The sequence below is a fragment of the Triturus cristatus genome, chromosome 12 (genome assembly GCF_964204655.1).
Source record: "Triturus cristatus chromosome 12, aTriCri1.1, whole genome shotgun sequence".
In the NCBI taxonomy this organism is placed as follows: domain Eukaryota; kingdom Metazoa; phylum Chordata; class Amphibia; order Caudata; family Salamandridae; genus Triturus; species Triturus cristatus.
In genome coordinates, this window is record NC_140595.1 from 101,668,414 (window position 1) to 101,691,882 (window position 23,469).

At 47.2% G+C, this 23,469-nt stretch overlaps 1 protein-coding gene across 6 annotated transcripts in view; it reads right to left on the minus strand.

Annotated features, from left to right (window-relative positions):
• LOC146772741 (proto-oncogene Mas-like) overlaps positions 1–23,469 on the minus strand; it is a 124,105-nt gene that overhangs the window by 22,958 nt on the left and 77,678 nt on the right. For all 6 annotated transcript variants that reach the window (XR_014972297.1, XR_014972296.1, XM_085639018.1 and 3 more), the window contains one exon: positions 16,683–16,744. Coding sequence is in view for 3 of the 6 variants with exons in the window: in XM_085639018.1 (XP_085495144.1) it covers positions 16,724–16,744 (21 nt within the window). In the remaining 3 variants the exon portion in view is untranslated. The remainder of the gene's footprint in view (positions 1–16,682; positions 16,745–23,469) is intronic.

Sequence of the window (23,469 nt, forward strand, 5' to 3'; positions counted from 1 at the left end):
GTTCTCTCTTAGAACCCCTGTCACAATTCGCCGATCACTACCTAAGACCATTAGTACAAAAAACTCCAACATATCTAAAGGATACAAAAGATCTCCTCAATCTTCTACAGAATCTACAATACTCAGAGAACAGCATGCTACTAGTGGGGCTGGATGTAGAAAGTTTATATACCAGCCTTCCACAACAGAGAACCTTAGAAACCCTGGAGACATTACTTTTTAACCTACAATGGGAACACAGAACACCGAGACACTTCGTGCTCGAATGCTGTAGGTTAGCACTTACAGAAAACCACTTTGAATACGACAAAGTCATGTACAAACAGTGCCATGGTACTTCCATGGGAAGTACCTTTGCGCCGAGCGTAGCGGGGCTCTACGTTAGTGACTTTGAGGCCACCCATATCCATGACCCCACTAACCCCTTCCTGAGCCACATCGTCTTCTGGAAACGTTATATAGACGATGTACTCATGATATGGGAAGGAGACAGTGAGAATCTGAGCGAATTCCACCAATGGCTCAACACCAGGGATGAGTGTTTGAAGTTTACTTATACAGCTAATTCTAATAAACTGGACTTCCTAGATGTTACCATCTTCATCGAAGGAGACAAAATACAGACAAAGACCTACTTCAAACCAACAGCCAAGAACAGCTTGTTATTGTACAAAAGCTTCCATCCCCGTCCATTGAGGGAAAACCTTCCTTATGGACAATTCCTTAGACTCAGAAGGAACTGTAGTAACATCACGGACTACAAAAACCAAGCGAAAGAGCTTAGTGAGAAATTACAACTCAGAGACTATCCCATGAACATTATCAAAAAGTGCCAGAAAAGGGCAAGGAACCAACCTAGAGAGACCCTACTAGAAAGAACAACCAAAGAACCTACAACGAATCTGATGACATGTGTGAGCACCTACAGCACAGTAACAAATGATGTCAAAAAAATTATCAACAAGAACTGGCGAATTTTGACTTCAGGAACCCTTAAATGGCCAAAACCGAGGTTCTCAAATAAAAGGACCAAAAACCTAAAAGATATACTCGTACATACGAGACCTCAGGCAAAACCAGCCACGAAGATACAGCAGGGACTCTGGCAAAATACACCTGTTACGGGACTCTTTCCTTGTGGGTCGTGCTCAGTTTGCCACCTAACAACGGCAACAAAGAACTTACAGCTGTTACCCAATTTAAAATGGACCATGAGAACCCACACTAATTGCAACACCACCCACGTTATCTATATGATCACTTGTCCATGCGGCCTGAGATACATCGGAATGACGTGCAGGAAAGTGAAACAAAGACTCTGTGAGCATCGTAGTAAAATCAAGTGCAAGAAGAGCACTACCAAAATGAGCAACCACTATTTGGAACTGGGACACACTGTCAATGACCTCCGCTGGGTGATTTTGGAGACCCTTACCATCAAGAACGACCATGCAGAAAGGGTGTTGTTCGAAAAAGAACAAAGATGGGTCCACCGGTTGTGTACTAATACACAGGGTCTGAACGATGACATACCCTGGTTGAGTGTTTTGAGACAATGAGAACCTGTCACAACATATCTTCTCTGACAATCGTTATCGTCAAACTGCACACTTGACTTAGACACCGTCTATGCTTAAGAACCATGCCGTAAAAACAATACCAGAAACTCATACCGAGTCACTGTTGACCTAGACACCTTCTACGCACTAAAGTTAAGCCGCAGAAACACCACTCGAGACTCACATCGAGTCACTGAACTACCCTCTATCTCCTAGTTCTATACATAACCGAAATATAGACACATTACCATCTAGTAGAAGTCTTCTCCCGCTATTACCTATCTGATTTTGACAAAACCGCGTGATTTATCAGAGACTCTGATCATGCACTCTTTTTCCAAAATGATATGGCCACTTTAACGCAATACTCTTTGCACGTGGACCGTTGTCCAACATTTACATCCATGTTCAAACTTCGGTTTTCCTATTAATATCCCAGAAATACGATGCAATCTAACATAGACACACTGACATGTCAATCTACGTCAGTCCATCCTTTATTTTTATGCCCTTCTCACCCCTTATAACGTCAGTGCTTAGACTCCCCTTACAGTACCGGGTCACCGAGGGCAGAGTCAGCACAGAACCAAAGTTCGGCGCCGAAGAGGTCAGCAGGATGACATTCAGCATCGTGGAGCAATCGTAACATATCACTTTACTTAAATACTTGACAAACCTTTCCTTTTTTCATTTCTTTTACTTAAAGAGCGTAAGCGACCGCCCTAACAACACCCGCTGTTGCCCGCAATCAGGGGATACAGGTACGGTCGGTCCATTTGTTTTGAGTGCTTGCAGACTCTTCTAAGTAACGCGTCTTCCCCGCACAGCCCCCTATGAATTTCCGCACATTATCTACCCTGCGCTGTTTTTTTCCTAAGCGCGTAAAATGACTAATGTTTTTTCCTAAGCGCGTAAAATGACTAATGGTTTTTTCCTAAGCGCGTAAATGACTAATGGATCTCTGACAAAAGCATGTGTCGATTATCGAACTGCTTAATAAGTACGCTATTGTATTTCTTTGGGTAACTTCGATATAACACCCTTTTGCAGTAACTAGCATCAATCACGTGTATGGGTTGAACTATAAAATCTTTCAAATTTATATGTGCACCACCTCCCCTTCCCATTGTTTGGGGGTTATTGTTCAACCTAAGGATAGCTCATTTCATTAGCGCTTACACCATATGACATAACTGACTGTGTGCTCTCTTATTTACACCTTAATACAAGGGAGCAGTATTATTATACCAAATATTAGCTGTACCTAGTATGACAAGATGGAATGTCTTTACTCTTACTAGTATTGAAAGGAGGGTCGAATTTTGCCATAGAGAGTGAAGACACCCTAGTGTCTCACCTCAATACAAGAAAAGATTTGCCATTTTTTAGCTGTTGCAGACAAAAACATGGCTGAGGAAAAACTAGCAATGTTCACACTGTTTGTTGTCTGTAGATGCCTCTATCCTAATGAATTCTACATTGTTTTAATAAGGTCTGTTTCCTTCCCCCAAACTCTACCTCTCATCAATACTGTTCGGAACAATAATTATAGGTTCAATTGAACAGTTACTTCTGGGACTATCTAACCCAACTCTCCTCACTACAAAGACCTTGTGAATATTTAGGTCTTTCACCACCCAGGTCCTGAAGAAAGCCCGCTTGACCCCTCGGGGCAGAAGAAGGGCTGAAACATGTTGACCTTTTCATGGACACTTTTTTAGCATGCACAGGGTCCTAAATCACCCCTGAGTGCACACCAAAGACCTATGAATCTCCCAACATCCAGTACGATTAAAGTTTTTTTACTGGCTCTATGGGCTTTTAAGTAAATTCTTTTCACCACTAATCACGTCACTAAAACTCACTCTCCTTTTTTATCTACGATCACTACCAATACAACCAGTGGTATGTTCTCCAGGTGGAGAAAGCATTACAGCAAAACCCAATGATGATGCTGTCACGTTACATATAACGAAGCGGAGAATGAAAATATACCGCTAACATCGATCCCAGTATAACGTGATTGAGGGTTTTTTAACAGTACCTTATACTGTCCGTGCACACCCTGGTTCCTTGGGACTAGTGATCCACTCTCCTATTGATTTTTGGATACTTGAGACAAGGAAGTCGAGTGGATCAGAAGCCCTTCCTTCTCCCTCCTGATTGATTATCATAATATCACATGTCTGAAGCCTCATCCCCCACACTGCCTTCCCTCCTTGGTGCAGCCTGGTGCCTGGCACCCAGTGACAGCTGCTAATTGATGAGCCTGTAGCCCCTCCCATCTTCTCTTCGTGGAGAGGAGGCCCTAGCTTGTGGAAGAAAAGTTATCAATCCATCCAGCTGAGGTCAGCCCTCAGCCTGCGTCTGGTCCTGGCTGGCTCACAGAAATATGACAGTTCTGGATGACCCAAAAGCAGTACAAATATGACTTTGGACTCTGCAGAATACTTCTTTTCACCTCCAATACAATGGACGTTAGTGCATATCTGGAAACTGTTGGCCTTGTGGAAGTTAATTTAGCCATGGGCCCCACATTCCCTTAGGGAAATAATGAAGTGAAAACACAGTAAAACACACTGACTTTCCCTGGCATGTTTCTTTCCAGCGTATAAAGCCTATTCCATATCACCCCCCAATACTGCATAAGTCCTGCCACACCATTCACTTTGTAGCTGCTCCTGGACTGCGCACGCTAGGAATCTCCCCTGCGCAGCCCGTACACGTGTGCACACGCATGTACACATGTGTCTGCATGTAACCAGCCCGGTGTCCCTTACTCCAGCTGCTGGGCAGTGGCCTGGTCAAGCCAGGGGAACACCAGTAAAATCCCCATGCAGTCTCTTACATCCTGAGTTCACTGTGGGTGAATCCCAACTTATGAGGCTCCCCCACAGTAAAAGCTCAACAATTAGGTGCTCAAAAATCAAAAAATCCGGGCGGCCCATAGTGTCAGAACCACCTTCTAACACACGCCGCGCCCAGCTGATTCCTACAGGGAAGAAGTAGCCACTCTACATGGGTACACTTCCCGTAGTCAGCGATAACTAGTTATAAGGGGTTCTGACCAGTTATCCGCTTAGACCACCTACTCCTCCCATCCATGAAATCTCCACCCATGACAGGGATCCCAGACTACCCTAAGAACCCTCCGGGCTCTAGGTTAGATACCTCTAGGTCACTCATGGTCTACATGGACTCAGCCTAACTATGCTCACCTTGGCCCTTGGGCATGCAACACTATGCCTACCACTTCTCCGGACAAGGGTCCAGTGCCTCAGCACCGATGCGGTCTTCTGGGGTAGGTCTAAATCCCATCCCCTGGGTCACTAGCTGGTCTCCCTTCCAGAGTTTGTTCCAACCAGTACCCTCTCTCCGTTTGGTCCTTGCACCCCAAAGATGCAATCTCTCTGGACCCTCACCCTCAGCCTGCCGCTGAGGTCATTCTACTGCCACCACCCTTTCGGGATGACTGTCTTCCCTAAAGAAAGCACAGCCACTTGTGCTTCCCCATACAGAAAAGCACCCTTTGGCCACTGGCATGGCTCCCTGATAGGACCTCAGACCGGCCTCACCACCACACTGGCAGTGCCAGGGAGGAACACTGAGGGTGCCTCATCAGACATCCTACAGCTCATTCCCCCCGTCAGTAGCTCCACCCGGAAACTACCCCGGGAACCTAGACCCCTTCCTTGTTCTCCGCTGCGAGAACAGGGCCTATGTACCCTTCCCTCCGAGAGGTGCGCTCTCCTCCCGGAGCACCCTTAGAGAGCCTGTGGGTCCCGAGTTAGCTAGACCCAGGCCCACCTCTCATGGCTCTCCCCGGTCTCCCTGCAGTGCCTTGGGAGACCGCCCAGGGACCTACATGGTCCCTGGATGGCCTGCACCACCCCTTATGAAGAGCAGGGTCCCTTAACTTAAGATAGTACTACCACTCTCAGCCAGGGACCCTAAAGATCCCGGCTAGGCCTGCACACCACCCCTTCACGAAACACAGGGTCCCTTCACTTCAGATAGGCCCCACCTGGCTTCAGGGCGGTACTACCTCCATCAGCCAGGGACCCTAAAGATCCCGGCTAGGCCTGCACCACCCCTTTGGGGAAACACAGGGTCCCTTCACTTAAGCTGGGCCCCACCTGTGTCCAGGGTGGTACTACCTTGCAGAAGTCCACCTCCTGCCTCGAGCTAGGGAACACCCCCATGCTCCTGGTCCTTGGGTCCAAGTCCCACAGGACCTACCTGGCTGGTTACCGCCTAGGCATCGCCCCAGCCACCACTTCAGGTTCCCTCCACCAGCTCCTGGGGTTCAAGTCCCACCGGACCTACCGGACTGGTCACCGGCCACCCGACCCTGACACCTCAGGGTCCACTGCTAACTCTTTCCCTGGAAACTAGGGAGCACATCGCCCCCACTCAGATCTCCACTGGGTCAGTTACCTAGCCCACCTAGGTTACCTAGGGGCTACCACTACACACCATCACTCAAGAGCTACCCTCCTTGGGGGCCACCCACTACCAGCGGCCACCCCTGGGTTGCTCACCTCCCCACCAGTTAACCTGGGGGACCTGCCGGACACTCAACGCTACCACACCCTCCTCCCACAGTGGGAAAGGTTTCTTGGGGTCCCCCACCATGGGAACCCCTGGGGCGCTACTACCCGGGGTAAAGAAACCTCCTGCCCCACCCTTCCAGTGGTTTTGGCCTGCGCCATTAGCAAGAAACTTCCAGTGGGGGAAGGATATCTGGGGCCCCACCTGTGGAAACCCTCTCTGCCCTTAAAAAGCGCAGGACCCTCCCAGGACCCCTACTTCTCCTGTCCCCCTTGAAGGTTAATCCACCCCTACACCCCCACCTGTGATGTAGGTATCAGTTGTTGTCCCTATCTCTTGAGGAGACACCCTCCTCATGCAGGTGTAGTGTATGTAGTGTTAGGGTTCAAAGGTGTACAATATGGCTTAGAACATTTGTATGCAATAATTTCCTGGAAAGCACCATCCCGCTAGCACATTATAATCAACATAGCGCGGTCATATCAATACAGCTTATATTTAAACCATAATAACTTCACATGACACATATGGGCACTGGGCTTTCCTTTCCCATACCTTTAGTTCACATAACCAAAACTTTGAACCCTTCTCAGAGCCTTGCGCTCTTCCATTTGCTCATTACTGCATAGGTAAATGCACACCAGAATGGGATACTATGTTTCCCGCCGCTAGACACAATGTTGGAAAACGAGGCAGCATCTGTGACGCCTGCACAAATAACATGACTACATTTGTCCTTCACTGGGAACCAAACACCCAATTGTAGCGCCTGACTCTCAGAGGGTAGCGTTGCAGAGCAGTCGGAGGCTTACTCAAGGGAGGTGGTGTGGGCTAGTAATCGCCATTTGCAGGTGCACAAAAATAACACTCAATAATTGATTGTCCAGTCTGTACTTTGCTTTATAAAAGTAAGAGTACATTTATTAAACACACACACCACTCAATACTATGCACCAATTTACAAATATACATAAGCTGTTGGAATTACTTTGTGACATTGCATAACATCTCCACCCCTCCTGCAGGGGGGGTGGGGTCTAGTACCACCACTCCCATGTATGCACATCAACTTGCCCCCAATGCAGTTAGTTGAACATAACCTGGAGCGAGGGCCCTGTGCACTGGCACCATCCCAGTGGCGACCCACCCCATTACCTCAAAAAGCATTAAAAAGGGGTAAACCTGCCTTGGTGACACATGACCCTGACTGAGCATCTCCTACTGACCATAAAGTATGCACCTCTATATCTTAAGGGCTAGCAGTCTGGGGTCTTCACCTAAGCGCAGCAGCAAGAATCCATGTTTACGCACACTTTAGAATGACAGTACTCATCACCTTTGTTGATCATTTGAATGCATTGCAATTATAGTCCCTAAGGGCATCACAGATGAAATCACAGGATTGCGCATATACAGCCAGACACCCTAGCAGGACTGTCTGGCAACAACATAACCCCACTTGGCTTATGACATCTTCTTACACATGTGACTTACAGTCCCTTCAAAAGAAGTACTCCTGGCAACTACACTTCTCCTGCAGTGTGCCTCTTCACTTTAAAAGGAATCCCAGGTAAAAGTATGGGATTACGTAAATACAGCCAGACCCCCTAGCAGGAAGGTCCAGCAACATAACTCCATTTAGCTTAACATCACCTTACACAGGTACTTCACTTTACACATGTGACTTTCAGTCCACCTAAAAAGAAATAACCAATAGTAAATGCATTTCGGTGCAATTACACCACTTCACCTCCAGGGGATGCCCTTCTCCAGACATCCCCCAACTCAGCCCTTCACTCCGTGATGCACTTCATAGTACATCCTCAGCTGTAGAACAGAAGTTCCAGCCTAGAAGGTGTTAAAGGCTGGCTGAGCCCTTGAGAGGTTATTCTTTCAGATGCCCCGTGAAACTTAGGGGTGGACTGTTCTTTATGCTGGGGAGGCTGCGGTGCTCCTGCAGCCCCCCTGCACCCCTTTTCACACGTGAGGGTGACCCCCTCCTCTGGGGGCCACCAGGCACCAAAATGGCAGATTTCTTCGTGCTGGGGGGGGGGAAAGACTGGGCCTCTCCAGCAGCTCCCCCAGCACCTTTTCACAAGTGAGGGTGACCCCCCTCCTCTGGGGGCCACAAAGCACCAAAACGGCAGATTTCCAAATGCCTGGCGAGGCATTATGGGGCGCATCATGCTCCTCTTTACTAGCCCCCGCCACTGGGAACACTCTCCTCTGCCCTCTGGGACTCTGAGAGGGTAGATTCAGCAGTGTGCTGTCTTCACTGGCTCCCTGCGCCAGCCTTTTGCCAGGCTCTTTTTCTGGGCCTTTCTTCTCCCTGCGCAGAGACCCCTGCTTCTGTGCACCAGTCCTGGGCTCTTCTTCTGGTGCTGATAGGGTCCTGGGGGCAGTCAGGGGGTCTCTCCTTCCAACTGCCCATTGCGCCAGGCTCTAGCACCTTCAGCCTCAGCCTCAGCCGACCACACCCCAGAGAGACTTTCTCTTCCTATGCAAGCACTTTTTAAAAGTTGAGTAGGGGGCTGGCAGGAAGTCTCTGTTGGTCCTATCAAACAGCGACACATCACGTCCCTGCCCCTGCTCCCTCCTTCTTGTCCAGCCTCTGAGCTTATTCAAAATGGTGTCGTCCAGGGTTTCTGGCCACATGTCTGAAGCCTCATCCCCCACACTGCCTTCCCTCCTTGGTGCAGCCTGGTGCCTGGCACCCAGTGACAGCTGCTAATTGATGAGCCTGTAGCCCCTCCCATCTTCTCTTCGTGGAGAGGAGACCCTAGCTTGTGGAAGAAATGTTATCAATCCATCCAGCTGAGGTCACCCTCAGCCTGGGTCTGGTCCTGGCTGGCTCACAGAAATATGACAGTTCTGGATGACCCAAAAGCAGTACAAATATGACTTTGGACTCTGCAGAATACTTCTTTTCACCTCCAATACAATGGACTTTAGTGCATGTCTGGAAATTGTAGGCCTTGTGGAAGTTAATTTAGCCATGGGCCCCACATTCCCTTAGGGAAATAATGAAGTGAAAACACAGTAAAACACACTGACTTTCCCTGGCATGTTTCTTTCCAGCGTATAAAGCCTATTCCATATCACCCCCCAATACTGCATAAGTCCTGCCACACCATTCACTTTGTAGCTGCTCCTGGACTGCGCACGCTAGGAATCTCCCCTGCGCAGCCCGTACACGTGTGCACACGCATGTACACATGTGTCTGCATGTAACCAGCCCGGTGTCCCTTACTCCAGCTGCTGGGCAGTGGCCTGGTCAAGCCAGGGGAACACCAGTAAAATCCCCATGCAGTCTCTTACATCCTGAGTTCACTGTGGGTGAATCCCAACTTATGAGGCTCCCCCACAGTAAAAGCTCAACAATTAGGTGCTCAAAAATCAAGAAATCCGGGCGGCCCATAGTGTCAGAACCACCTTCTAACAATGGGTGTTGCATGGGAACACCCACAGCAACACCCATGGAAAGCCCCTTTCACGCAAAGTGCTGCAAGAAAAGGGGCCATATTTACAAGGACATGAAAAGCCACTCAGGGTGGCTTTACGTGTCCTTGTAAATATTGAGCACCACACTGGGCCACCGGTGCATCACAAAAAGTGACACACCAGGGGCGCAAGGGGCTTGTAAATATGCCCCTAAGTTTCTAGTTAAGGCTGTGTAATCTGGGAGTCTGTACCCCTAAGTATGTGTGACAGTCAGAGAGATATGCTGGACATAAACATTTCAACTCTGAAGATTCAGCACCACATTTATGTATTTGATGTATTGTATGTTTTATATTTTTTTGAGTAGAGTGGCATTTTTTTCCTGGCTGCATGTATAAACCTTACAAGACATCACTATGTGTGTACAATATGTTCAGTGATAGGTCAGTTGTAGTAACAGTATAGATAGCGATATCACTACCATCAAATACCTAATCGCTGCATTCATTGAGTTACATACTGCACATTTATTTGCGATATGTACATGAGTCACTCTTTTTCTAATATTTAGCCACCTTTTTAGGTCTCGCCTGGCGAACGCAGCGCGTAGCGCTGCTATCGCCAGCGAGATCTATTGTTGCTGACTTGCCTCGGAAGGGGGACAGGAGATGGGCACGCGCAGGCTCTCGGCGGATTTGAGTTGGTGTACGCGCTTACAGCCATGCGGCGTGCACATCTCCTGTCCCCCTCACCAGCCTCATGTAATTTTTTTTTTAAATGCGCCTGGCAGGACCGTAGCAGGTGTATTGTGTGACCTTGTACAGATGTGAATCTGCTGTTTTACTGTGTTTAATGTCCGAAAAAAAACACATTTCACTAGCGGGCAGAATATTTTTCTTAATTCACTCTGACTTCTGAGTTTTCCATTACATTTGGCGTTAGGCTGCCTCTGACACCCTCAGGCAACACACTCACCTCTAGCAGAGAACCCTCAAAGTAATAACGCGTCTGATTGTTGAGCGGCGACAGCTGCCGCTCTCTCTCTCTGCTCAGCCCTCTCTCGTAACACGATGGGATCTGCGACGCACGACAGATATTGTTCTCGGGCTCTACTTAAATTGTCGATTTACCCTGAGGATTTCCTCTGTTGTCAAAGTCTCACGCGCGTTCCTACTCTTTCATAAATAATGCAGCCAAACGCGAGGTCCGCACAGGTGCATCCTGGGATGAATGCCTTATGCAAATGACGGTCAACAGGGTGGAGTTAGGTCCCTTTTGATTGGACAGATTATAAAAATGGAAATATTCCGGTGAAAGCTCACTGGCCTTTAGTGGATGGAGAGTGGTTCGGAACGGCTTGCAGGGCTGGGGCACAGTGAGTTTCATGGTAGGTGGATGCCTCTGACAGGCTTATACATCTTGAAGACCAGTAGGGAGCCGTGCTAATGTCATGGGAGCCTGCCTCCTAAAAAGACAATTGGGCTGGGGCAGAGCAAGTCATGCGGCAAACTCTCTAAATGACAGCGTGGCTGGGGTAGAGCTGCTGAAAGGACAGCTGGGCTGGGACAGTGGCCAGTGCCTCTGCAGGGTGGCCAGTCTTTACTTATTTATTTGTTTATTTATTTGAAGAGTTTTATATAGCGCTGGCTAGACCCGTAGGTATCCGAGCGCTTTACGTGAGGATCGTTGCGTTACAAGTTACAAATCATTGCGTTACAAGTTACAGGGATCAGGGTGAGCCACGTGCCAGGCTAGTGCCCGATAAAGGCAGGGGGACAGGCAGCCACATGTCAGGTTTACCTGTATGCCAGACTCTTATTGAAAGGACAAGTGTGGGTGGGGTAAAGTCAGTCATATGGCAGGGTCCCCTCGGAAGGGCTTCGGAGGAGCTGACTGGTACCTCTACAAGGCCGATAGGGGTGGATTCGTGCCAGGCACATTTCAGGGGAATGGCTTCCCGCAAAGACAACACGGTGGGCGGGTTGGAGGGGAGACCGGAAAGGCGTCCTTATGAAACCTGTTTCTAATCCCGCACACAGCCTCAGCTGTGGGCGCCACGAAGCAAAGCGCCCCGCCTCTCAGCACAAAACACGCAAGTTGAGTTCACACTAGTAACAGGCATTGCTAATGCATCGGCTTCGCCTATGTGATGAATAACGAGCGGGTCGGAGTCCGAGACGAAGAAAAGAGCTGATTTTGGTGCGTATGGATGAAAGGCTGAGTCAAGTCTGCTCAGACCAAGATGACCGTTGTTAACAGTCCAGTATCTGTAGAGGGCAGATTTACAGACAAGTAGTCCAAACATTGAGCCCATGCATTATTAGTGTGCAACGCTCCGCCCCTCCAAACCTTCAAGTGTCCCGGTCCATGCGTGAGAAAACCGCAAAGAAACAGTTCCCTGTTCAAATAAAACAGCAGCTATAAGAAAGCGTACGGTATGGATGTTCTATAACAAAACGTACGGCATGGGTGTTCTATAACATAGCGCCGTACGGTATGGATGTTCTATAACAAAGCGTACGGTATGGATGTTCTATAACATAGCGTACGATATGGATGTTCCATAACATAGCGTACGTATGGATGTTCTATACAGTATGGATGTTCCATAACATAGCGTACGGTATGGATGTTCTATAACATAGCGTACTGTATGGATGTTCCATAACATAGCGTGTGGTGTATCGATGTTCCATAACATAGCGTACGCTATGGATGTTCTATAACATAGCGTACAGTATAGATGTTCTAAAACATAGCGTATGGTATGGATGTTCCATAACATAGCGTACGGTATGGATGTTCTATAACATAGCGTACGGTATGGATGTTCCATAACATAGCGTACGGTATGGATGTTCCATAACATAGCGTACGGTATGGATGTTCTATAACATAGCGTACAGTATGGATGTTCCATAACATAGCGTACGGTATGGATGCTCTCTACGGATTGGTGCTTGTTGTAACTGTTAAGAGTCTGTGTTTGGATTCCTGACTCTACTCTGACGCATTGCCTGATCCTGAGCAGATGCACATATCACCCTAGACATAAGGCTTCTGTGGTTGGTTAGGATCATACCACTGCCGCCCGCGTTATGCAGTGATACCAGCTGGGCTGATTAATCTCTCTGTGTTTCAGAAGTGTACATTTTTCCCCATCTGAATAATTGGATTTTTCCTGCACTCTACCCTCAGCCACACCCCAATAAGTGCACCTTCCTCATGAAGGCGCTGCTTCCAGGGATGGTCCAGGAATGCACGGCTCCTACAACACCCACCTTCTGGACATTAGATAAACTCATAAACAAGTCACCTTTTTTTGGATTGAAGAAACCGTGTCCCGCCCCACTCTAGGGAGCTCATGAACAGTCCAGCTGTTCTTGAGAAAAATATTTTTGACAAACTTCCAAAAATTGGAAACGATGACCTGCATCAGCCAGCGCGAGTATAGTAACAAACCTGGTCATTTCATAAAGCGTGCGCGACACATTTACTGTCTGTTGGCGCTAGAGGCACTTTATTTATCCACTACGGATGGAAAGCAGAGCTGGGATGGCAGTGACAGCATGTTACACAAGCATTGGCAATGCATTGGTTTTGCCAATGTGATCAGTAAAGACCTGTTTTTATCAATCATCCTCCGGGACGAAAGAAGGAGCTCCATGAAGAGGATGTGGCGCAGTGGCCACAGCTGCTGACTGCGAGCTGGGGATCTGGTTCGAGTCTCTGTGCGCAACATCCTGTGATTCTATGCAAATCACTTAATCTCTCTGGGTGGGAAATTGCGCGAAGCGCTGCTATCGCCAGCGAGATCTATTGTTGCTGACTTGCCTCGGAAGGGGGACAGGAGATGGGCACGCGCAGGCTCTCGGCGGATTTGAGTTGGTGTACGCGCTTACAGCCACGCGGCGTGCACATCTCCTGTCCCCCTTCCCTCGCAAGCCAGCAAGCAGTTTCACTTTCGTCCTCACCAGCCTCATGTAATTTCTTTTTTAAATGCGCTCCAAGCGCGTCGCGCTTTCAATGTACAACATGCAACACCAGCCTCATGTAATTTTTTTTTTTAATGCGCTCCACGCGCGTCGCGCTTTAAATGTACAACATGCAACACCAGCCTCATGTAATTTTTTTTTTAATGCGCTCCAAGCGCGTCGCGCTTTAAATGTACAACATGCAACACCAGCCTCATGTAATTTTTTTTTTAAATGCGCTCCAAGCACGTCGCGCTTTAAATGTACAACATGCAATTATTATTTTTTTTTAAATGCACACGTGCGCTCCAAGCGCGGCGCGCTTTAAACGTACAGCATGCCCCACTTACCAGCTCTTGTTGCATAAGCTAAGGCTGTATCGGGGTGTGCAGCTCCGGGAAGAGAAGTACCTGACTGAGGAGAACAGGTCAGTGCTGTCTCTCGAGGCTCCGAGTAGCAAACACTAATGGGATTCCTCGAGCACTTTGCCAGTGCCCTTAAGAGCTGTGGTGACGTCACGTGCACTACCTCCAGGGGAAGGATACCGGTGTCCCTGGATGTGTGCGGGCGCGCGCTCCGCGAAGGCCGGATCCGTTCAGTGCGTGCACAGAGGGCCGCGCACGCCCCCGGTGCTTGTTCTTTTCCCACGGAAGGGCTCTCCTTGGTGCAGGGCAGGCTCCGCCCCCACAGCCCATTCCTCCTCCCCCGATGAGGAGCAGCGACGACCAGAGAAACTTGCAATGATGAGCAGGGAATGTGCAGGCTGCTGCGGGTGCAGGAGCGGGCTGAACTTTCCTGGCTCCGGGAGGCACTTCACGGCTGGGGACGTCTAGGGGCAGCCGGAGCCTCGACCCGCAGACAGACCCTACCCACGGGCACCGCAGCTGCTCTACTCCAAGATCTGGCACTACCCAGGCTGTTCTCCTACCCCTTGAGCCTCCCTCCCTTCCTGGGATCTCCCTCCTTGGGGTCACCCACCTGGAAGCCCCAGGGCTCTCCCCGGCGGCACTGAGGCTGCTCTGGAGAGAGCCGCGGTGGACTGCGGATTGCGCTGCTCGGGCTCCCCGCGTCTGCTGCCCGAGTTGTCTGCTGGAGGATGGCGGTGAAGGGAGCATGTTCGGGCACCGGGATGCTGCTGGTGACGGCCAACGTGGGCACGCTATTCGATGATGTGAGTACTCCGATTCTCACCTTGTTTTTACCCCGCACGAGACCTGGAGCTGAACGGTGCTGTGCCATGACAACTACCGCTCCATTGTGCTGTGCTTACCCCGACGAGTCCGGGGTCAGGTCAGCAGGGTGAGAGCGACAGCTGCACTCGGGCCCTCTCACGCTGGGGGTGGGGGCGGGGGTGACATAGGGTGTGCATGTGGAGGAAGAGAGACAGTAAAAAGAAACTGCAGTTTATATATAGAGGTGTCCGTGTACAGGGAATAAATACACTGCATGTTGAAAGTGTATACCTAGGCTGAGTGTAAATTCAAACAAGCATTTGCAATGCATTAGGTCTCGCATTTACGCGAGTTTGAGCTATTGACATTGCAAATAACAATGCCTATTGGCATTGTCATTTACAATGCCAATAGCTTTAACTCGTTTAACTGCGAGACCTATTGCATTGCAAATGCTTGTTTAACAATTCTGCAATACAAATTAAATTGTTGTATTTTTCTAATCAGTTGGTACTTTGAGTCATTTTCTCTATCATGTATTTTGATAAAGGTCTGTTATGACTGTTTGGCCTATATGTTGCCTAGTGATCTAGTTTTGCTATTTGCATAAACATTTCACCGCCTGACATGCCAACGTAAAGAAAATCGAGTGCTACCCTTGAAACACAGAACTTTTCACACTCTCCTTCAATGTCCACCAATACCAACATGCCCCGAAACCTTTAAATTGTACACAGAGGATGAATTCAACAAAAGATAACACCACCTATGTAAAATTCCACAAAGTCAATTGACCAGAGTGACAGGTACTCTAGTGACTGAAGAGCAGTCTCAGAAGATTGTAAGACCATCCACTGTAGGGACTAAACATGAGACCTTACTCCTCTTGTAAACATTAACAAGAAGATGTCCACAATAATAGTCAGGCAGTATAATTGGTTTACAGTCCTTTTGGAATCTTAAGATTATGGAATTTAGATTTTTAACCTGTTTAAACTGGACAAGGGCCAAAGATGGCAGACGTTTCTTTCTTTCTTCTGAATTCCTCCACATTCTGATCATGGGGAGGGTGGGGTTCCCAATCGTGGAGCCATTGGTCAAGACTGATGTGACATCACTAGAAATGGCTTTGGAGTGGGCCACCAAGTTTAGGGTAGAATGTCTGCACCAATGCCTGAAGACATCACTTCTTTTCATGACTGACACGCAAAGCATTGTGGGGTTACAGAGAATTGTTTTAAAATGAATTGACATGTGAAGGTAAATGTCTTGACCATCAGGGACGTCTTATGACGAGCATAGAATCAGTGTCCTTCCTTCTGCAGTCGTTGTTGCAAAGAGCGCATAGTCAGTGTTCCTTTTTTATGCACAAAAGATTGTGCTAGATCGCTAATATCATGAACTTGAGGCATCGTTGAATAAATTAAGCGTAAAAAACATTAACAACTGAGGGAGTGCAGGTAAAAGATTTAATGCAAAATAGCAGGGTATAACATTAGAATATTTACATAAAATGATTTAAGTGTAGTATGTATGTTGAGCATTTACAAAAAAAGCAACTTAATTTAAGTCTGACATTCCTTGCTCCCAGCTCTCTGCACTTCATTTTCTTCAATGGATCTCAGAACAGTCTAGTGTTGTAAAAGTGGGTATGGCAACATGTTGCACATTTCATATTAGTTTTATATAAAATAACATCAAAATACAATTAAAGAGAAAGAAATATATAATTTGACAATAGATGTGAACTAGCAGGCCCATTGGGCCAAGAAAGCAAAGAACAATGTGTGTTCTTTAAAAATTTGATTTTTTTTTATAAAACAAAATGGAACACTTTCTTAATATAAAATCATGACAATTCTTTTCCAACAGTTACAAAGAAGAAAAAAAAAAAGATCTATTGCATTGTAAATACAATAGCACCCTGTAATAGTTTGAGTTCAGTTCTTTGTTAACTTATTTGAGGTGAAGGATATCACATGTACCTAGCTTCGGGCAATGAATCCAGTAGTGTCTTTAGGAAGATTTATGCAGAATTTCTTCTTCTCTAAATAAAAAGCAATTAGCACAAATTAAAAAAAATCTATTATACAGTACTTTTCTGTCTTTACTTTAATACCTTCATTTACCATGAATGATAATGTTCTATCATTGTTAATACTGATTTGCTTAGTTTTATCAACGTTTCAATATATCTTCAGAAAAGACATTTGCAACCATAAAACAATAAAAACATAAAAAGTTGTTTCAGATTTTTGTTTAACACACACAAATGTTCAATTTCTTCACTAGGACCATTACAAAGCGATTCTGAAGCCGCGTGTAAAAGTCAGAACCAGACTCTTATCGCTGCTTATAAAATCCCTATCTACGGTCTAACGGTCTGATCAGACATACTCTTTCTTAATCAAAACATAATTTTTAGCATCTTCCCCTTTACTCTCTACAATTACTAAACACTTTATTGTGATTTGGATACACATTGTTATCTAGTACCAGTTCAGAGCATCCGGAAATTTCAAGAAGACAAACTATGTTCTAACTACTTAATGTGGTGGGGACTTCCTTCATGTAATCTAAGGATTTTCCTAAAATTGATTGTGCACACCTGGGGATAAACTTTCTCATGGTTTCTTACAAACATCTTCCACTCATTTAACCCTGATTGTTGGTTGTTGAGTCAGTTGTGTGGTGGCAAGATCCATAAAGTTGAATAAAGTTATTAAACATACAAATGTACTAGACAGATGGAAATAAGTAAAAGAGCTTTGATCTAACTATTCAGTCATATTTCTGTTTCAATTACCAGACATAGCACATTTGGGAAACACCCGCATGTAGTGTGCAGTTTAATTGGATTCATTTCCTGGTATAAATCTATCTATCAGTTTCCCCCAAGCTCACCAATGTATCAGCTGCATGGACTTCCCACTGGTAAGTGTAAGTAAATTGAAGCTGCATAGCCCTAAGAAATTACAGCTAGATCTTTAGTTAAAGGTACACATGTGGACCAACTAGAGTGTTCCATCAAGTTCCAAGGTTTGAAAAATATAGTTTTAAGAAAACAACATACTAATGGGTAATTCACATGTGTCGGTGGAGGGCAATATTTGTATGTGGACTATGTTTGTGGTCAGTTTGAAGATCTATGCCGGATTTTCAGGCTAAACACTGACTATTTAAATAACTTTCATTTAGATTAATTGCAGGTAAATCTATTTAATGGGCATATCCTGCAACTCTGTAATGTATCAGGTCTTTCTACACCTGGGCTGGACACCCCTGCTGAGTGTGCCACATCGCCTTTAGAGTGCTTTGAAGCTATGAGTATTCACTGATGTACATTATTCTTTATCCAGAATCTCTCAGCCTGGTATCAAGAAGGTGAGGTGTGCTGTGAAGTGAGAACCTGATGCATGTTGAATCAGTCAATGAATCAGACACTCTGCCATTCCTCTTCTGCCATGTTCATGGCTTTAAAATAAACTAAGCAATGACGATGCACTGAGAGAGGGTATCACAGCTTTTTTTCTATTGTTCCTTTCACTCAATTTCTGCCTTGCCCCTTGCTCTCCTGTATTTCAACTTTCTTTGCTCAGTCATTTGGGTCTGCATGTTTCCCTGCATGGATGTCACAGACTTAAATGATGTCTGTGAGGTCCAAGGTTCCAAGCAGATTAGTATGCTGATTCCAGTGCTTACTGCTAGGTAGCAGGCGCCAGGGGCACCAGCCTGCTGGTTCTAGAATCATTTGCTATCTACTGAGTGACATATGCCATGTATTTCAGTCTGCTAACTCCTGTGCTCATTAGTTTGTGGCAGGAGTGCGTGCACTGGTATGTTACTTCATGCTCACTGCTCGTTGAGGTGCAATGTGGGTTAGCATGGCATCTCCTGGCTTACTGCTTGCGGGCCATGTGCAGAAGGTTGCTAACTGTTATGCTATGTTATGTTAATATCATTTATAACGCGCGTGGCTACTCAAGAGTGTCCCGGCGCGGAGTACCCACGAGTACCCACTACTGGTTCCAGGTACCAGGTGTGCCCGTGTAATGGCTGCAGAGCTCACAGTTGGTACCTAGGGCCATGTATCTCGGTGTACTGACACAAGCACTCAATGCTTAGTACCAGACACAATGAGTATCAGTGTGCTGAATCCAACTGTGAGTGCTTTCCACCACGCTCCATCTGAGTTAGTGTGCTGACTCCAGACTGTAGATACCAGGCATCATGTATGTCAGTGTGCTAAATCAAGAACTTACTTCCTGGTAACAGGCACCACATGTATCAGTGTGCTGCTGACTCCTGCGCTCACTTCTTGGTACCAGACACCATATGTATTTAGTGTACTGAATCCAAAATTGAGTGCTTTCCACCAGACACCATCTATGTCAGGGTGTTGGCTTCTGTCCTCACTGTAGATACTAGGCACAATGTTTGTCCGTGTGCTGACTCAAAATCTCACAGCTTGATACCAGACACCATTTAAATCTGTATACTGACTCCAGCACTCACTGCTTCTACAAGGCACTATGTTTTTCAGTTTGCTGACTTCAGTGCTCACTGCTTGTACAAGGCACTATGTGTTTCAGTGTGCTGACTCCAGGGCTCACTTGCCTGTTCAAGACTCCATGTGTTTCAGTGTGCTGATACCAGTGCTCACTGCTTGTACAAGGCACTATGTGTTTCATTGTGCTGACTTCAACGTTCACTGCTTATTCAAGGAACCACGTGTTTCAGTGTGCTGACTCCAGGGCTCACTGCTTCTACAAGGCACTATGTGTTTCAGTGTGCTGACTCCAGGGCTCCCTTGCCTGTTCAAGACTCCATGTGTTTCAGTGTGCTGACACCAGTGCTCACTGTTTGTACAAGGCACTATGTGTTTCATTGTGCTGACTTCAACGTTCACTGCTTATTCAGGGAACCATGTGTTTCAGTGTGCTGACTCCAGGGCTCACTGCTTCTACAAGGCACTATGTGTTTCAGTGTGCTGACTCCGGGGCTCACTTGCCTGTTCAAGACTCCATGTGTTTCAGTGTGCTGACACCAGTGCTCACTGCTTGTACATGGCACTGGTGTTTCATTGTGCTGACTTCAGCGCTCACTGCTTCTACAAGGCACCACGTGTTTCAGTGTGCTGACTCTGGGGCTCACTTGCCTGTTCAAGACTCCATGTGTTTCAGTGCACTGACTCCAGTGCTCACTGCTTGTACATGGCACTATGTGTTTCATTGTGCTGACTTCAGCGCTCACTGCTTCTACAAGGCACCACGTGTTTCAGTGTGCTGACTCTGGGGCTCACTTGCCTGTTCAAGACTCCATGTGTTTCAGTGCACTGACTCCAGTGGTCACTGCTTGTACAAGGCACTATGCGTTTCAATGTGCTGACTTCAGCGCTCACTGCTTCTACAAGGCACTATATGTTTCAGTGTGCTGACTCCAGTGCTCACTAGCTTGCACAAGGCACAGCGTGTGTCAATGTGCTGACTCCAGTGCTCACTAGCTTGTACAAGGCACAGCGTGTGTTAGTGTGCAGACTCCAGTGTTCACTGCTTGTACAAGGCACAGCGTGTGTCAGTGTGCAGACTCCAGTGTTCACTGCTTGTACAAGGCACAGCGTGTGTCAGTGTGCTGACTCCAGTGCTCACTAGCTTGTACAAGGCACAGCGTGTGTCAGTGTGCAGACTCCAGTGTTCACTGCTTATACAAGGCACAGCGTGTGTCAGTGTGCAGACTCCAGTGTTCACTGCTTCTACAAGGCACAGCGTGTGTCAGTGTGCAGACTCCAGTGTTCACTGCTTGTACAAGGCACAGCGTGTGTCAGTGTGCAGACTCCAGTGTTCACTGCTTGTACAAGGCACAGCGTGTGTCAGTGTGCTGACTCCAGTGCTCACTAGCTTGTACAAGGCACAGCGTGTGTCAGTGTGCAGACTCCAGTGTTCACTGCTTATACAAGGCACAGCATGTGTCAGTGTGCAGACTCCAGTGTTCACTGCTTCTACAAGGCACAGCGTGTGTCAGTGTGCAGACTCCAGTGTTCACTGCTTGTACAAGGCACAGCGTGTGTCAGTGTGCAGACTCCAGTGTTCACTAGCTGTACAAGGCACAGCGTGTGTCAGTGTGCAGACTCCAGTGTTCACTGCTTGTACAAGGCACAGCGTGTGTCAATGTGCTGACTCCAGTGCTCACTAGCTTGTACAAGGCACAGCGTGTGTCAGTGTGCAGACTCCAGTGTTCACTGCTTGTACAAGGCACAGCGTGTGTCAGTGTGCTGACTCCAGTGTTCACTGCTTGTACAAGGCACAGCGTGTGTCAGTGTGCAGACTCCAGTGTTCACTAGCTTGTACAAGGCACAGCGTGTGTCAGTGTGCAGACTCCAGTGTTCACTGCTTGTACAAGGCACAGCATGTGTCAGTGTGCAGACTCCAGTGTTCACTGCTTGTACAAGGCACAACGTGTGTCAGTGTGCAGACTCCAGTGTTCACTGCTTGTACAAGGCCCAGTGTGTGTCAGTGTGCAGACTCCAGTGTTCACTGCTTGTACAAGGTACAGCGTGTGTCAGTGTGCAGACTCCAGTGTTCACTAGCTTGTACAAGGCCCAGCGTGTGTCAGTGTGCAGACTCCAGTGTTCACTGCTTGTACAAGGCACAGCGTGTGTCAGTGTGCAGACTCCAGTGTTTACTAGCTTGTACAAGGCACAGCGTGTGTCAGTGTGCAGACTCCCTCCAGTGTTCACTGCTTGTACAAGGCACAGCGTGTGTCAGTGTGCAGACTCCAGTGTTCACTAGCTTGTACAAGGCACAGCGTGTGTCAGTGTGCAGACTCCAGTGTTCACTGCTTGTACAAGGCACAGCGTGTGTCAGTGTGCAGACTTCAGTGTTCACTAGCTTGTACAAGGCACAGCGTGTGTCAGTGTGCAGACTCCCTCCAGTGTTCACTGCTTGTACAAGGCACAGCGTGTGTCAGTGTGCAGACTCCAGTGTTCACTAGCTTGTACAAGGCACAGCGTGTGTCAGTGTGCAGACTCCAGTGTTCACTGCTTGTACAAGGCACAGCGTGTGTCAGTGTGCAGACTCCAGTGTTCGCTAGCTTGTACAAGGCACAGCGTGTGTCAGTGTGCAGACTCCAGTGTTCACTAGCTTGTACAAGGCACAGCGTGTGTCAGTGTGCAGACTCCCTCCAGTGTTCACTGCTTGTACAAGGCACAGCGTGTGTCAGTGTGCAGACTCCAGTGTTCACTAGCTTGTACAAGGCACAGCGTGTGTCAGTGTGCAGACTCCAGTGTTCACTGCTTGTACAAGGCACAGCGTGTGTCAGTGTGCAGACTCCAGTGTTCGCTAGCTTGTACAAGGCACAGCGTGTGTCAGTGTGCTGACTCCAGTGTTCACTGCTTGTACAAGGCACAGCGTGTGTCAGTGTGCAGACTCCAGTGTTCACCACACTGGGTTCCAACAGACTTCCTTGTAAAACTACTGCAAATTGCGATGGAGAAAAACTACTTTATCTTCCACAACGAGTTCTACTTTCAATGTAGAGGAGTAGCCATGGGGGCCGGATTCGCGCCGAGCTTAGCGAATCTTTATATGGATCACTTTGAGGACAGTACCATCTATTCTGCTTTGAACCCTTTCATCGACAACATCACGGCGTGGAAGAGATATATAGACGACGTCCTCATGTTATGGACTGGGACAGAAGCCCAACTAATAGCCTTTGCTGAATGGTTGAACTCACGAAATCAAAATATTCAATTCACCATGACATACAACAATGAATCAATACCTTTCTTAGACCTGACTTTGCAAGCAGAAGAAGGTAGTATTCTGATGTCTCTATACAAGAAGCCCACAGACCGCAACACCCTGTTACAATATAATTCTCATCATCCCAGAAACTTAAGGGATAATCTCCCGTACGGACAATTCTTAAGGTTGAGACGCAACTGTTCAAGAAGAAGTGACTATTTTAAGGAAACGGACATACTCATTGCCAAATTGAGGGAGAGAGGATACCCTAAAGGACTGCTGAATAGATCACGCAAAAGGGCCTGGTACAGGCCTAGAGAAACACTTCTTGAGGTGCAACCCAAAAACGAAGAAATTGGGCGATTAATTTGTGTTACAACATTTAACACCAGAAGTAATGAGATTAACAAAGTCATTAAGAAATATTGGAATTTGGTGGGCCCTGACATTGGTTATTCCCAAGCCCCTATGTTTGCGTTCAAACGTGCTAAAAACGTTAAGGACTTTGTAGTATCCTCGTACCTTGAACCCCCACCCACACCCAACATAAGATCTCTGCTACAACTACCACAAATCCAAGGACATCACAAGTGTGGTCACTGCAAGGTCTGTCCAAACACCAAGGTTGGAACTAGTTTCGATCACTTGGGAAAGACCTATTCCCTTAACCACTTTTCAAACTGCAACAGCCAAAATGTGATTTATGCCATTAGATGTCCGTGCAAATTGATATATGTAGGCCAAACCACACAAAAAGTCAAAAATAGGATCCAACAACATCAGAGTAGGATCAAATGTAAATCCCTTGGGGCTCCACTTGTAGAACACTACACGAACACAAGACACACACACCAGGATCTAGAGTGGTGGGTGCTGGAGAAAGTTACACTACACAGAAGGGGCGGGAACATGGGCACTTCTCTTAATTACAAGGAGTGCCGTTGGATCCATCTCCTTGATGCCACTAACAGCGGGCTGAATGAGCATGAGGAGACTTACTTACAAATGAGCAAACTCTGAACTTCAT